The sequence below is a fragment of the Neopsephotus bourkii genome, unplaced genomic scaffold (genome assembly GCF_033783945.1).
Source record: "Neopsephotus bourkii isolate Nb327-2 ecotype Australia unplaced genomic scaffold, CSIRO-AGI_Nbou_v1 NB_1388, whole genome shotgun sequence".
NCBI lineage: Eukaryota > Metazoa > Chordata > Aves > Psittaciformes > Psittacidae > Neopsephotus > Neopsephotus bourkii.
The window spans coordinates 5,367,812-5,384,920 of record NW_026901866.1 but is presented as its reverse complement, the minus strand read 5'-3'; the positions used below and the strand labels follow the sequence as shown (position 1 = coordinate 5,384,920).

The 17,109-nt window shown below is 36.9% G+C and overlaps 1 protein-coding gene and 1 long non-coding RNA gene across 8 annotated transcripts in view; both read right to left on the bottom strand.

Moving 5' to 3' along the window:
- The window catches only part of CDIN1 (CDAN1 interacting nuclease 1), a 125,393-nt gene extending 124,324 nt beyond the window's left edge, over positions 1-1,069 (bottom strand). For 6 of the 7 annotated variants that reach the window (XM_061367672.1, XM_061367671.1, XM_061367674.1 and 3 more), the window contains exon 1: positions 834-1,069. In XM_061367672.1, the coding sequence (XP_061223656.1) occupies positions 834-934 (101 nt within the window). In that variant the 5' untranslated portion in view covers positions 935-1,069. The remainder of the gene's footprint in view (positions 1-833) is intronic. The other variant, XM_061367676.1, reaches the window with a different exon arrangement.
- Positions 1,070-6,930: 5,861 nt separating this feature from the next.
- On the bottom strand, positions 6,931-8,273 carry LOC133219915 (uncharacterized). The gene is made up of 2 exons (XR_009727571.1): positions 7,064-8,273; positions 6,931-6,999 (listed from the first exon to the last, which is right to left on the bottom strand). It is a non-coding gene; the product is annotated as an uncharacterized LOC133219915 (long non-coding RNA).
- Between the last annotated feature and the right edge of the window lie 8,836 nt (positions 8,274-17,109).

The window sequence follows — 17,109 nt, the reverse complement described above, 5'->3', positions numbered from 1 at the left end:
TACTTATTTTCTCCCTCTCTCCAAAGTAGGCACTGCACTTTAAAAACTACTTTTCTTATTTCTGTTGATTTAAAAGACAGCGCCACTCCTTTCCCCATAGAACCCAATTTGGTTTCTCACCCAAATCTGAACAGAGAGCCTTGTAACATGTCCCCTGTAATTCTGCTGCTGTTGGTAGTAACCAAACTGTGGCAATGAACACCAGTGCAGAGAGCACATTCTGTCACACACGTCCTTTGATAGTAGCCTATGGTCATTTGCAAATGTCTTTGACAATTCTGAACACAGTTCTGGAGAGGAAGTGTATGCTCACATATGACCTCTTTTTCAGATTTCAACTAGAGAGGAGCACCATGTAAAGAATTACGGGTTTGGAAAGCCCTTCTTCCCAACACACAGGGGCAATGGTATGGCAGGCTGGATTACAACCTTGTCTCAGCCACAGAAGAAAGGCCTAAACTTTTAAGGCTTCACTGATGTAAGATCTACTTGGTGTCCATAACGCCTTATGAAGGGATCTGAGAGCTTTTATTTGGACATATGGCATAAGATGGGAACACGTTATTTTGTTCCAGCTTCACAGGTCACAGAAGGTGATAAGGACTCTCCTCCCAGCAGCAGTTTCAGTGAGCTGCAGCTTGCCGTCGATGACCGTGTGCGTGTCCAAGTGATTTTGCACAGTGTAGGGCCTGGAACTGGGGGCACCTGCTGGAGCTGGCGGAGCTACCCCTGCGGCCCCTTGCCTGCCCGCAGCGAGCTCTCAGGCCAGGCCCCGGAGCCCGAGCCGCCCGCCCCGCGCTGGGCAGCGGCCCCGGAGAGCAGGAAGCACTTACCTAGGGAACTTCTCCTTCAGCTTTCTCAGGCTCTGCCGGGTGGGCTGCATGTGCCCCAGGAACTGCGCTATTTCATCGTACTGAGCTTTGGTTAGCTTCATGCTTCGCGCCGCCCAGCCTCAGGGCGCCGGGAGGAACGAAGGGAACGAACTGCACCGCTGCAGCCCCGGGCCCCGCGAAGCAGACGGCCAGTGACAAAAGGGTCAGGGGTCACGGTAACCCCAGGAAGCCCTTTGCTACAAAGACGGTCCCAAAGCACTCGGAGAAAGCGGTAGCCACTGTTTCCCGGAGCTCCGCCCCGTGGCTCGGCCGGAGGGGGGGCGGGGAAAGCCGCCATCCCGCGTTGTTAGGATCTGCGCAGCCGCTCAGGCGGGAGCGGGGAAGGCGGTATAGCCGACCGCGGAAATGGCGTTTTGTGAAGGACAGAGAGGGGTCTTCTCTGTGTGAAACGTAGGGGTTGCCTCGCTTGGGGGCGGAGGAGGATCCTGGTGTCTCACGGCCGGTGTCATGCACGCCTTTGCGCCCTACAAGCCGCTGCTTGTGTTGGCGCTGCGAAGGCGGAAGGCGCTAGGAAGACACTGGGTATTGCTGGTCCGGGCTGCGTGGGCGGTGGGCACACGCTGCGGCTGCCCGGGGTAGGGGATGTAAGCCTCGCCGTGTTACAGTTTTAGAGTAGTGATTTTCAAGGCCGTTTCCAAAAGTCAGTTTGAAATGCCTTTTTTTTTTTTTTTTTTTTTTTTTTTTTTCTCTGGTTTAAAGAGAAAATCACTGCTGAAGTAGTGGGGCTGGGGCTGCAGACCCCGACTTGGCCCGAGCGGTCTGTAGCCTTGCACATGTACCCAGGAGTGGCTCCCGTGCAGTTTTAGAAGAAAACCGTACAATTTTGTGATTGGATTCACTTTAAAGTTAATAGCAAATGATATTATTAAATACTGTTAAAGTGTCAGTAAGTATGTTGCAAACCTTAGTTTCTGTTCCATGTTTTTACATGGGTATGCGGTTTTATAAGCAACATACAAGAACTAGAGGCTATAAAGAGAACCATGTGTTTGGCTGAGAAATACAAATATTCCCTTTAATTTCACTTTAATCTCATTCATGAACTGTGTACAGCTAGTGGAGCCATAACCTTGAGTTTTCTGGCACTTAGTCCTTGAAACTTGCTTCAAGTCTTAAGAAACGGTTTATTTTTATTTATATAGATACTAGGTTCTGTTCACTTGCTTTCTCTCTTGAAAGCTTTAGGATCAAATTTTAAGTGTTTGGGGGGTTGGGTTTTGGTGGTTTGTTTCTTTGTTTAAATCTTATCCAGAAACTACAAAGATTCTGCAAAAGTAAAAACAAATAGCATGGGTATGTCAGCCGGGTTAGTCATTTAGGAGTGAGATTGGTTTCTAATAGATTGACAATCCCCAGTGAACCCTTTGTCGCTTGGAGGATTTTTGTTTGGAACCGGAGCCTTTCTGGGAACAGCTATTTCCAGTACTATGGCCTAAATATAAATGTTTGAAACTCATTAGTTGCTCCACAGTAAAAGAAAATCCAGTGAAGATAAACCAAATGATAGATTCCATTCCTCACTCAGAGACCAAAAAAAAAAGAAAAAAAAGCCAACCACGTGAACCTGAACGAAGAGCATTATTTTAAAGGAAAGTATTATTTAATGTAAAGATTATTGTCTTTAGCTCTAGCACATAGTATCCTTGGTAGTAGGAGATAATGTGTTTTGGAGGGATGTGTTTCTTTCAATCTGATGTCTGCTTTGAAGGGTATAATTTTCTTGGGCCGTAGAAGGGGTCATGTTCCCCTACCTTTCCAAAGATGAGAATTATGACTTTTACTTTTGAAATAGATCTAAAAAAAAAAAAAATTACATTCTTCTTTACTACCAGTACTACTGCTCCTTTAGAAAAAAATCAATATTGCTTCTTAGTGAAAAAAAAAAAGGAAAAAGTGACAACCGAACAGCAGTTTGCTGACTTTGCTGTGTCATAATTTCCAGAGGAAGTTTGTTTGTTTGTTTGTTTAGCAAACCATAATGCTCATATCTATAACCTCTATCTCTGTTCACTTCACTTACTAGTATATTTCTTGATTTTTTTTTTTATTTATAAGTCAAATAACACTTCCATCTGCATTGCAGAGAAATGAAACAGATTAGAAGAACTGCAGGATGAAGTTATCAGTGTATGGACCAAACTGCAAACATCTGATGTATGTATTATGTGTATGTTGAATATAAATTTTGTAGACTGTTCTACTGGAACAAGGTTTTGTAGATTTCCAGGTTATTTAGGGAAAAAAAAAACAAAAAAGGTAACCTTCTAGCATGAAGGTTCACTGAAATGAAGAGGAGCTGACACCATGCTGTCATAATGAGGTAATGGCCTTCAGAGATGTGAACTGCTGGTTTTTTGTCATAAAGAAGCATTTTGCATGATGAAACGTAAAACAGATGAGAACTTCTGTATGCAAAGTATAAGCCACTCTGCCTACATTAGTTAATACAAAACTATTCCAAGAAAATGCTCAAAAGTACACTGAGAAAAAATGAGATGCTTCTAGGAGAAAGAGTTCATTAAATACTTTTTTTTTTTTTTTTTTCCCCAGAAATCAAACTGCCATTGCAGTCTTACTATATAGAACATCAGACCATGTGTAATTAAGCTGTGAACGTGTATTGTAAGATGTTGCGGTAGTGAGTTCACTAAATAACTGAATGAAATACGTCAGAAAAAACCCACAAAAGTATGAAGATCTTCAATTTCCTTTGGCTCAGGCAGTTTCAGAGCTGCAAAAGGTTGCATGGTGGGGAAGCGTTCTCAAGAAGTAGCTATGTGCTTGTGTTCTACTTACATTGTTTCATTGGTATCTGTCTGCGGCAGCTGCTCTTCATTTTTCCTTGGGGTTAGGTTCTAGTCCATCAATTATATAAACTAAATTTCCTTCCAAGAAGGAAGAGGGCTAAAGAGAAAGAAACTGGGAAAAAGAAGTGATTGGGAATGAGAAATGTAGGGGGGGGGGAAGGAAGAGGACATGTAAACTGTAGAGAGGATATAAAGGCAGGGAGACAGAAAAACACCTGGTAGAAGACTTCCAGTAATGACCAACATTCCTTGCAGGTTGTTTTGGCTGCAGTAGGTGCAGGACAGTAGTTAACAAACCATTGGTCTGTTTTTTTTTATTGTGTTGAATAGTTTTAACTGTGCCATTACTAGATGCCTCACATTACCTTAAGAAGGTGATTGCATAGTGTGATTTACAGCCAAGTTTAGAGTTAAAATATCATTCATTATTCTCCATAGAAGAGTAGGCAATTATAGTATGATATTATGAGGAATCAATTCATGCACAAAGTACAAATTTTGATTTGATTTTTATGATCTTACAGCTGTTGCTTTACTTTACCACCCTGTTTCTTCATAGACACAATCTTTGATCAGTGCTGCTTTCTGTAACAAAATTAATGCAATGACTGACAGTAGTCATATATGTGTTCTAATCTGTTGATTTAGATGCTTATGTGGAGAACTACAGCAAGACTAGAATCTCCTTTGCAACTGATTATAGTGCTTGCTGCAATTTCTTAATTCTTGTAATATTCCTACTTCATTCTCTTTGGTGCGCATATTTCTATAACTATTCTTCAGTCTTTTCATATATTTTGCCTTTTTTTTTTTTTGTTGTGAAACTCAGCTCTTCTTATTTGGCATTTTTGTAGTTTGAGACAAAACTTGAGCATGCTTCCGCTTAACTTGGTAGTACCTCTGTCTGTAACAGGTCTCATAAACACCTCCACAGGGTATGGTAGAACCCTCAATTTATTATCTAATTTATATCCATAGGTTTTAATGTACTTTCTGAAAGAGATTATATTGTGAAACAAACCATGATATCTTCAGCATGTATTAAACAAATAAAAAATGGAACAATTGGTCTGCATCACATTGACTGTTTTGCCAATTCACAAGATAATAAGTCACCATGAGTTTCTTTTTTTTTTTTTCTGAAAGTGTTCATGGGATTGCTTGATACCACAACAGTGTGAAGAACAAGACAGCAATAGAATGATTATACATAGCAGAATACCAATTAAAGAAGTCAGGCAGGCATAGTTTTTCTTCCATGTCTTCAGATTCTTTCCTCATAATAACAGAAGTCATTGAGGCAAATTAATCTGGTTTTCTGTACTGTTAGTATACCCAATATATCTTTCTTTAAAATACTTATTTGGTTCTTGAAATGATTAAAAAAAAAAGAAGTCTGCATTCACAGTGTTTTGAAAACACTGCTTTATATGCACAGAGCCTGGTCTATGGTCAATTGTAAGTCCATCAATTTTAATGGACTTGTGCCACTTTTATGGTGCTAAACTGCATGTTTATGTATTTTCTGTAATGAGCTCTAAAAGATTTTTGAAAATGATGAATTATTTAAAAATCAATTTCTATGACTAAGATGGTAACATGCCCTAAGTGTTCTGACCCTGCCACTTGATTCCACTGTAATTCCACATGATGAAATTTCTGGAGTTTGAATTTGCCTTTTTAAGCTTTCAGTAGTCAGATACAGAAACCTATATGAAAATACCTTTCTGGTTTCAAATTCAATTATTTAAAGTTAATTTCCCCTTTTTGTCTCTATGTGTTAAAATACCACTAATTACTGCTTTGTCCCTGAGAGATTTCAGCTTTATTCATTGTAGAGAGAAAACCCTCCAGTTGTGTGATGAATTACATTGTTTTCTGTAGGCCCTTTGCCTCATTTGTTGAAGAATTTGAAACATGTACTGGGTGAAGGAAGCAGGAACTGTAGACAGAAAATTGAAGTGTAAAGATAACATAACTGCTGCCCAGGAAATACTGATTCTCTCCTTGGTTCTGTTACAGACTTCTTGTGTCAACTCAGACATCATTTGATTGAATTTTCTTTCTATGTGGCTTTTTTTTTTGACACAACATGCATGTAATTCCGTGCCAGGCATCTAATTTAGTTACATAGGTGCCACAAGCTGCTGGCTAAAGAGGTCATCCCAATCTGCTTTGGCCAGTTTCAGAATAATACGGCTGATTGTATGCATGCATGGCCAGGCAGATCAGCTGATCCACCTGATAACTTGTCATGCAAAACTCCTTTCTCCCCCCCACCAGTATTATTTTTCAGGTAAATTAACTTGTGACTCCAACTCACTGAACAGCCTTATAAATGGTGCCAGCACATGGGAGGAAATAGGTGTGCATAGGCAGAGACAGCAGGGCTACCTCTTTCTGTCAATGGTAACAGAACCTTGGAGGATTACCCTCACAAATTAGACATCTAAATTAGGTGCCAATCAGTAAGCAGTATGATTATCCTGAATATATTCTGCTAAGAATTTACATTTGAGAGCCTCACAGCACTAAATGGTAAGCATTGTCAATAGAACTGAATTTAGTGAAAGTTGTACCTTTGACGTACAGAATACTACTGAACACAGTACTCTGAAAAATCAGGTCGTAGGCATATTACACTGGAGAGCCCAAAGCAGTGGACAGTTGAAGTCTAAATCTTTCAAACTTAATTTCTCTCATACATATATCTGAATGAAAAAAGAAATATGCATACACACGTACACAAACGTATTCAAAAATATACACGAGAGAGCTTTTGAAATACATTTGCTAATATATATCTTCATGCTAGTGCTTACACAATAAGCTGCTATGGTGATAGGATTATTCTTGGTATGTATGACATGGACAGCATGTAGTAAAGAATAAATGAAGCTAAATTTTGAATTTAAAGATTAAAAAGTAGTACTGAAGGGGTGTGAAATTCTCTATGCAAGTGAGGCAAAGGAGGGAAAGATCAGAATTTTGAAAACTGTTTTGTAATACAGGTAAACAGAGGGACTGAATCAAGGTTGTACAACAAAATAGAACTCTTAAGCATGTAACATTTTTGGGGAAATTTGAATTATTTAAAGTTAGATAAGCTTTGAGGCGGTACATAGAAATAGATTTGGGGTGGATTTTGGTTTGTTTTTTTTTTTTTTGGTGCTTTTTTTTTCCCCCAGTAGTGAAATTTCAGTTGTCGCCTCTTATTTAGGGACTTACACTGAATAGCTGATATGTCTCTCACTTTTTCTTCTAAAATGCGTAGTACTTTATTGCCCAAAGATTCTCACCTCTGACATGTCTCTCACTTTTTCTTCTAAAATGCATAGTACTTTATTGCCCAAGGATTCTCACCTCTTATTACATACTGAGTATATCAATTATTTTCACCATTAAATAGTTGTAATATTCTTTGAATGATACCACAGAATCATAAAAATGTGTAATGCAGGTAACCTCAAGAGATTACATAGTCAACCAGATATTTGACTGATCTGGTATCAAGTATACAGTATCCAGTACTTTACTGTCTCATACCCAGGTATTTCTAATGTGTCACTGTACATTTCCATATTGAGGTTTTCATAGTCTCCATTGGTAACATGTTCCTGTATTTTACTTTGATTGTATTTGGAAAGCTTGTTTCTAGTATTTAATTCCAAGCCTGCTGATTGCAAATAAAACAACTTACTTTCCTCTGTGTACTTTGAAGAAAGGGGAGAATAGTAAATCACTGTCATTTTTACTTGTTTCAGGATCATTACAGTGCTGATCCACTTCTGTTTTTGTTTGGTACTGTAAGCAAGCCCAGTTCTTTCAGTCTTTCTTGTAAGTCATTTTTCTGAAAGGGTTGTAAATTTTTTGTTCTTCTGTCTGTACTTTGCAATATCTTAAAAGATTGGGCAACACTGCTTCAGCTGAGGCTTTTCTTTTTGCTGAGTAGAATAACTCATATTTTTTAAGCAAGATTCATGTGTACTGTTTCTCAAATTAACCACTGAAAAAATTTATGCTCTTCAGTTATGCTAGCTCATAGAAGCAGTGCCATTAAGGGAAAGTAAAGTATGCATAGCACAATGGACACACTGGTGTACCTTATAGTTTACAAATTATAAGACAAGAATCTGAAATACTTTAATTAATGGGTGAACATGGTAATATTTTTGATATTTTTTGCATGGAGGCTTATAATAGCATTACAGTTTCTTGAGGCTTCCATTTCTTCTAATACCCTTTCTAACACATGTAGAACATATTTGACGTTTATAATAATGGAATGATTAGGCATGTTACTGACATCAAGGTTTAAGGGACTGGGTGACTAGAGAATTTATGTTCCACTTTAATCCATTTATCAGCCTCCTCTGGGAACTGTTTTTAAATTTAACGCAAGCCATACGAACTGGGGGAAAAGCACCCTGCCTTATCCAGCAGCCTGGAAAACACATAAATGTATGAAATTGTTGTTAGTGCTCCCCCCACCTGCCTCTTTTTTAGTGAGGAGAATATTAATAGTAGCCGTTAATGACTTCTTTGCACATCGTATTGGTTTTTATTATTTAAAAAAAAATTATTCCATGGTAATAGTGCTGCTATTTTTGTGAGGGGAAAAAAGGTTTTGAGTGTATTTGAATTATACAAATTTCTACGGTAACACTAAACCCGTTTGCTTCAAAGATATCCAAAACGGCAATGTAGGTTGTCTAAACTTAGGCAGGCATGAACTCAGTGGCCTATAATAAAACTAGTTTGCCTTTTCTGCCCTGTAAACAAAATGAAGTTGCCCCTTGGTTAGTAATAAGAGATGTATAGGACCAGGTTCTCAAGTGCTTTGATGTGACTCCAAAATCATTTAATTGGAGTGAAGGTGATATAAAGCAAGTTCAAAATTGGGCACATTGTACAACTCACACTGATGCAGTTGGTTACCTTTGTAATGTAAGGAATAGTAATAGAAGACTTTTTACCACTCCTTGATACTTGACATTGGCATTCAAGCACATATCTGGAGAGATTAAACTCAGGAACTGTATTTTTAGCTGTTCAGTCAGAATAATTTGCTGCCTACCAAAGTGCCAATCTTGGGTTTTGAAGAAGAAAAATATGCTTTAGTCAAATATGTGTTTAAGCCTTGTTGGCCTTTACATAGTTATGACGTATATGTCCTGTCTTGATTACCCTTACCATTGCTTTGGTCTTGAAAAAGTAAAACAGGAGGTTAAGTAGTCCCTAAGGGTAACTTAAAATTTAGACTACTGCCATGTTGCATGGGTTTAGTATACTTAGTGTCATTCATGGCAAGTTGATGAGACTGCTCAAAGCTATAAAATAGCTTGTTAGGTAATGCCATTTAAGAAAAAAAGTAGTTCTGAAAATGAGCTTACTGTTTCCATATTTAGTGTTCTAATATTCTAACCAATGTATTTGGTAGTATTTGTGTTAGATATATAAAGCCTAACTCTTACGTTTCTGTTTCAGTAACATGCAAAATGGATTTTAAATATAATCCAGTTTGCTAATACAGTTATATCTTCTTCCTGATTTGAGGCCAGAAGGAAAGCCACTATGGTCATTTAGCCTCATTTCTTGCATGACATACATTGTAGGTATTTCATTAATTAGTTGTTGCTTAGAATTTAGCACCTGTGATTGAATTAGAGGACATCTTTTTAAAACAAAATGGTACCCCAAAATATCTTTAAACCTTCATTGGAAATCATCCAGAAGTACAGATTTTTTGCTAAATTTTTTGTGGTTGATTATTTTTGCTGATCAGTAGCCTGATTTGAACTTGTTTAGTTTTATTTTTATCACTTAGTTTCACTATAGCTTGTTTAACTGATATTGGTAGGTTGTATGCTATGTATTAAATCTTATATTAATGAAAGATTTCTTCTATGCGGTTTTAGGAATAAATACATAGATAGTATAGCATGAAGCGATCATTTACATATTACATGTTGCAAAGTTCTTTAGAGTTACTGTGAAAATAAAAGGGTACCAACCTCAAGAAGGTACCAACAAAAATCTGTAATATCATTAAGTAACTTAAAATTTTATCTGAGTTACAGATCTGGTTATTGTTTGCCATTTACGTTATGTTAAATGTTTTTTAAAAGTTGGGAAAATATTTGAAATGTGAAATATCAATAAATATCTTCTTATTTTACCACTGTGGTTGTTAAAACACTGCTTTTAGTTCTCTAATCATGTGCTCACAATACTGTCCTGTGTAACTACCAGGTGGTCTTTGATAAAAGGAGAAAGTTAAACAGGAGAAAGAGTGTAAAATTAAAAATTAGGCCTGTCAGAGAAGAGTATCAAAAAACCCCAAACAAGTATCCCAGGCAACATCTGGTGGCTCTGAAGCTAGGCAAGACAACTGAAGGGGACAGAAGAGGTAGAATGATCTGTTCCATTTTTCTAGACCTGTTTAGTAACGGCACCTTACAGGATAAAAGTGATGATTCCCTGCTTGTTTTACGTTGCTACGTGGATCACAAGAGACAGAGGAGGGCTAATTATCATGAGGCCTTCTGTGTCTTGTCTTATCTTGTTTCTACTTGCCCTGATGTTTCCACTTAGTGACCAGTACAAGCAGTAGCTAAACAGAGTTGATCCATGGGCATTAACCACTCCAAACATATTGTGGTGAATTTTACAATGAATATTTACTTGTGCTTAGGTGTCTTTTCGACAAATGTTGCTTAAGTCATGTGCATGTCATTAAAAAAAAAATGCTTAAGCTGTCTTGATATATAATTTTGAAGTTTATCCAACTAGAAACAAATTTGCTTATTTGTAATTTCTTGAATTTTTTGTAGAGGTTGGAATCTAGTGGTCCATCTGATCATTCCTGTGCTGTCTCTGAATTACTAAATGTAATTTAAAGTAATTGAGTTTCTCATGAAGTTCAATAAGGGGAAATGTGAAGTCTTATATCTTGGAGGAATAACCTCAGGTACTAGCGCACACTGGGGTCCAGCTGTCTTGAAAGCAGCTTTGCTGAGAAGGATGTTGGGATTCTGACTGTGAGCCAGCAATGCACCTTTGGTAAAAATGACAGATAGTATCTTGGGCTGCATTAGGAGGAGCATGATTGCAGGTTAGGGGAGGTGATTTTTCCTCTCTACTGAGCCCTAATGAGGCTGCATCTGGCGTACTGTTTGTAATTTTGAGTTCCCCGGTACAAGAAAAGCTACGGACTTACTGAAGCAAGTCCAGAGAAGGGTTCAAAATATGATTAAGAGACTGGAGTACCTGTGTATAAGAAGAGGCTGAGAGACCTGGGATTCTGCAGCCTAGAGGAGAGACAGGAGGACCTTACTGACGTGTCTAAGTACATAGTGGGAGGGAATGAACAAGAGTGAGCTAGCCTATTCACAACTTGTTAGTTGTGTGCACTGACAAGATGGGGCAATGGGCACAAACTAAAACACATGAAATTCCATCTGAACAGGAGTAGACGCTTTTTTATGAGTGTGATCGAACACTGAAACAGGTTGTACAGAGAGGTTGTATAGTCTCCTTCTGTGGGATATTAAAAAGCTGACCAGACAGAGTCATGGACAGCAGGCTCAAGGTGACCTGCCTGAGCAGGGGGGGAGGCTGGACTAAATGATCTCATGAGGTTCTAAACAATTCTGTGATTCTGCAAAATTTGAACAATGAAAGAGAGATGGTTTTAGTAAAAGTCAGGGAAGCGCATTTTGTTTAAACCCACTTAATGTTAGCAAGTCCTTACGACTAATAGGACAGCATTTTTGATCCAGCTCTGTATCCTTGATGTAAGCACCAAAGGCTCTCTTTCAGTTCTCCTCTGATGGCAGAAGCTTCAGAGCCTGTTTGTATTTCACCGATGTGCTCTTGGATGGATATGTTATTTAATTATGCATGTCAGGTGGGGTATTTGGCTGCATAAAGCAGTGTTCAACTGTAAAAGAACTTTCAGAATAACTTAAACTTTTGAATTGTGTTCTTTCATAACGTATTTTGCAACTTCAACACTCATTACTTTGTAGGCTGGCAAGTAGTGGTTCATCACTGATACTGGTGTAACAGGAAGTTAGTGAACCTATAATTATCTACACATCCTTCATAAATATGTAGGCTTAATGGTAGTTTGGCTCTGAGTACTTGCCAAGGAAGTTCTGCTTACATTCTGACCAGTAGATTATATGATTAGAAGAATAGCCAGGGAGTATCTCATGTGTAGAGGAATGAGCTGACTGTTGCCTTTTCTCTGGTATACTACCTAAGCCTAATTTCTAAAGATCAGAACTAATTAATTTCTTATGCGTCTTTGATTTACTGTATCTAAGTAAAATTCAGAATTTCATCAGTAGGAATTTTTAAACTAAATAAGTAATTTTAGGCGAAAAAGTACAGTTTTAGGAAAACTTCTATATAATAAGGTGCATTGAACTTTCTTTACACTGGGAAGCTTATAGACCAGATCTACTGCATGGCACAGTTTGTAGTTATACATTAGGTAGTTGAATGTATATAACTGATTCAGTACCTGCACTGTATACTTTTCAACATAGCTGATTGCTGTAGGTGAGCTAGGTGTTTTCCACAACTCAAAAAAAAAAAAAAAATTCAGAATACACTTGAATATTTCTGTGCCATACTTATGTACCACACAGACATATTTAAAGTGTACACCTCTACAGAGTGATACAAATGAATGTGAGCTGCTCTTTCTGTGCTTTGAGCTGGTCAATGTGAGTCCAGCTCAGGTCCAGAAATCCACATTGCTGTGTTAGTATGGTAGTATGTTAATCTGTGTTCTCTTTTGCTTTGCAGCGGTTATCCAGCAAGCTTGGATATGTAGCTTCCTCTGACTACCTCAGAATGTGGATGTGTGATTTCTGTACCCATCTGCATTCAGACGTAAATGTGAGTTAGTCACTGAATGAGAATGGATTTTACATAGCTTTGGTCAAAACTAATTGGAGAACAACATCTCAAAACTTTCTGGTGAAATCTGATTTTTAAGCTGCAACTGAAAATATATAAACAGATTAAGAATTTGGTTATGCAGTCCTGAGAAGAATGAACTTTCCAGTGAAGAAAAGGGTGAATATTTGTGGCAAAGGTTAAAATTCCTGGAATGTCTGTTTGTTAAGTTAATGATTAATTTTTTAAGTCCTAGAGTTTCAACATTTTGTATAAGGATTTCAGATTGTTATTTGGGGAACTGGAGAACTGTCCTCTAGTTCTAGCAATAATTCAGGCTCATAATTAATTGTAATACTTATTCTTTCAGTTTACAGGTGATGTCTTTTACATGCCATACTTCTGAAGAGTTAACGCTTCCCAAAGTCCTAACATTAACCTCCATGCTAAAACTTAGGTTACTTGCCAACTAACTTCTAACTTGAAAAAAAAGCAGAAAAGTGCCAAATTGAATTCTTTTTATGCTCTGTGGTTCCACAGACAGTGGTAAAACTGTACAGGTTAATCTAATAGAGCTTTTATTTCAAAACTGGAAAAAATTATGAAGGGAAAAATACTAGCACACTGGGAAAAAAACCCACATTTTTTACCAAAAATGGCAAATCCCAAATTTGTGTGTGTTTTCAGTTTATTGTTTAATCCCATTCTAGTCATTGTTCTTGACAGTGAAATGCAACAGAAAAGAACTTCGGTTAAGGAAGTTTTATGCAGTAATTATAATCTTCCTGCATACTGAAGTGAAGGACAGAACAATGAAAAGGAAACTGCTTCAGATCAATCTCTACTATTTTAATCTATTTATAGAATCCCTAATCAAAGCATGAGTCATACAAACCTTGGGCGAATATAGTGCTATAGCTTATGTACATTTATTTGTAAGTGGAAGTGTTCTTAAACAGTATCCTCATGGTTAGCACTACCTCTTATCTGTCACCATTATCACATGTAGTAATCTTTATAGATAAACTTAGCTTCAAATCAATGATTTCACAGACTAGGAAAGTAAAACAGAATATAGCCTTTTGAATGAGAGTTATGTTGGTTGACGAGTTTGTAAAAACAATATGACACTTGGCTCCTAAATAATACTGCAGAAGTCTCTTGTAAATCCTTTAGCAATTTTATCTAATCTTTTACAAGTTGTAAAATCATAGCTGAAAGGCAGGAAGAAAAGGAATGCCCAAGTAAGACATCTGTTATTATTATATCGATAAATAACCAGCTCTGAAGTAATAACATTTTAACAAGGACTAAAGTCTTACCCAAAATGAGATCTTGTCCACTTCCACATCTTCATTTACTGCATTTGTAAGAATTAAGTTTATAATTGGGAAATATTATCAATTAGTGTTTGTAGGACATTACAGGTATGCTACAGTCTTGTTTAGATTAATGGATTTGCAGCCAATCTATATCTTAACAGATAGGGGTATCTCTAAACCAGCTTCAAAGTAATGTATTTGCATGCTGCTTATAAAACAATATTCACCATTACTAAGTACAGTATTGCTATATTTTGTAACTTCAGTGCTGCAAAATGTATATACTGTTAATATATTTTCTAGTCCATTAAGGACAAGCAGCATATTATGCTCCATTTAATAAAAGATTTACAAGTCACTAGTGTGGAAGCTTATTCTGGTATAATTTTGGGGTGTAGATGCAGCTGTCTTTTAGAAACTGTGTTATTGTGGTAACTCAAAACCAAATTTTTATTAACTACATTGTAGTGTCACGTAAGATCCAAAGGGTTAAACTTGAAATTGATACAAAGCTACAAAAGTCTTAAATAATGAGACAGCTTGGGAGCAGCAAGGAACTTTTCTGGCCATAGTGGAGGAGGAGAGATGGCAAGAAATTATACAATTTTTTACCCGTTGTCACACTTATCGGCCATGCATCAGTAGAAACAAAAAATAAGCCATGGAAGAAATATCTGTGTACTTCTTTCTTTCCTTCAAGACTTTTCTTTTAATCAACAGTAAAACAGGTAATTGTGCATCTTAGCATGTTTCAACACCAATTCATCCAGTAACAGCTAGTTAGCTTTTTTGTGCCTTCAATATGGAATTAATATTAAATGAAAAAATTAGTCTTGTGCCATTGTTCTGTGTGATTAAGTGTGGAGGCTCTGTCTTTATTCTAACAGCCCATGGGAATTGGTCTGAAAATGTTTGTGGGATTTGCTCCAAAGAGCCAATGATCCAGAAGCTACCTGGTAGGCTTTAAAAATTGCTACTTAAGCTTTCAAGTTGTCTGACATTCATGTACATTGCGTTACTGATGCAGCAGTATAATATTTTATTCCTACTTTTGTTATTATTTATTACTTTAAAAATAACTTTGTAACTATAAATCTTTTTAGGCCTTTTACCAAGTTAGATTCTTACTGGAATTAGAAAAAATAATTAATTAGCTCTTAAAGAATTTTCTGGGTTTTGATTTGTGGGAAGAAAGTATTGCTCTTTACCCTACTTGGAGGCAACTCAGAGATGTCCTGTGTATGTCTTTCTGGCCTTTAAAATGGAACATGCATTAATAGATATTAATACTGAGGCAACATTTGCCGCAGTATGCATTTGTTTTCCTTCAAATGTGTTCTAGTTAAGAGGGATGCAACTTTCTATCTTCTGAAGCCAAGGTGTACATCTTTTTGTAATGTTTTTGGAAAGCATTCTGTTGTCACTGTGATATTTTTAGAAAACAGAATATACCTACCTTTGTCTTTTAGAGATACTTGCAAAGGCTGCTTCACTTCTGGAAGAGCACCCAGGGGTATAGTATATATTTGAATATATTAGATACATTCAGATTCCTGAAATATTATTAGAGAGAGAAGCCGTACTAGGACTTATGTAACCATGTAAAATTAACTTCCTAGATACAGAGTGGGGAACAGTTGTCAGAATCCAGTTACATGTTTGTGATGGCTAACATTTTTTCAGTGTAGTGTTGCTAAATGTATAGGCTATGATGTTCTGACACTTAATTTGTGATGTAATGAAGGCATTTATAAATTAAGATTAAAATTGTTTAAAGAGACCATAAATATTATTGAAAAGAAAAATACTAGGTGCAGGAATAATATTCTTCAAGGAACGTTTTGGGGGGCTGTATTAGTTAGCATTTTCATTAATTACACTGGCTCAAAAATATGTGCTAAAAACAAAGTGGTAGGTGTTAAAGCAGATGAGAAATAGGCTTTTGTGCAAAAATAAGTCACTTCTGGATGATCTTGAAGCATGTAGTAATACAAAATGGGATGGAAGTCTGTAATATGGGATGGCTATAACAATAATTTTTGCTATAAATTACACTTTTTTGAGTGCAAACTTATAAAGACCTGGAAGTTCTTGTGGATCTGATGGCAGGGGAGTTGGAACTTGACGATCTTAAGGTCCTTTCCAACCCTAATTATTCTATGATTCTGTGAAAGACAGGTAAGAATTAACTCTCTTGTACAAGAGTTTCATATGTCTGAACATCACCTGGAATACTGTGATTCATTTCTGATTATCTGCTTTCAATAACAATGAGTTCAACTGAGATGGGTGTAGCTAAACAGGGTGAGGTAGAGCCTCAAGGAAATTTAGGAGCTTAGCTTCCTTAGTTGAATAAAACAAAGACTGGGAGTTGGTACAACAGTTACCTATGAAAACACGAATGGGTGATAAACCACAGGGCATGGAAAAGACATTTATAAAATAAATGGCAGTTATCAAAAGAACAAATTATCATCATTCTACACTGGGCCATTCTTAAATGTAAACTGAAAAATTATGTTTTTACCCGTAAAATGAACGAGATGCTACAGCTATGAATAGATGCAACAAAGAACCCTGATAGTTTTCCCTGCAAAGTTTCATAAATTTATGTAAAGGTGTGGTTACCTAAGTAAGTTACTCTTGATACTAGACTCTTTCAACTCTAGGTTAGTGTGACACACCTTGGTTTCACATTTGTTACATCTGCATTCTTATGTTTCAGTCTTTTTCTATCAATTTCAATAAATAAACACCACTCAACGGTCTTATAAATACCACAAACAATTATGTACAATCTAAATGTTTTTACAGGTAAAGCACAGAGAGCTACTCAAAGTTGTTACATTTTTTATTTACTACGTAACTCTTCACTGTCCCTCAAGGAAATATAATCTCTGTTGTTTAATGAACTTTCTCATTTTATTGTAGAGTGCTTATGTTCACTGATTGATGAAAGTTTACTTCTTTTGTAGTATTTGGCTTGCTTTTTGCCAGAAACTCATCATGAAAAATATAGAAAACACACCTCTGGTCTTCTTCCCATGTTTGTCTCAAACCGGAATTCTCTGTTGTGCTCCTCTTTAGAAATAAATTTTTATTTCATCATGAACAGTTGAATATGTGTTTGCAAAAACAACCTTTTTTTTGTTTCAATAAAAAAGTTAAACACCATTA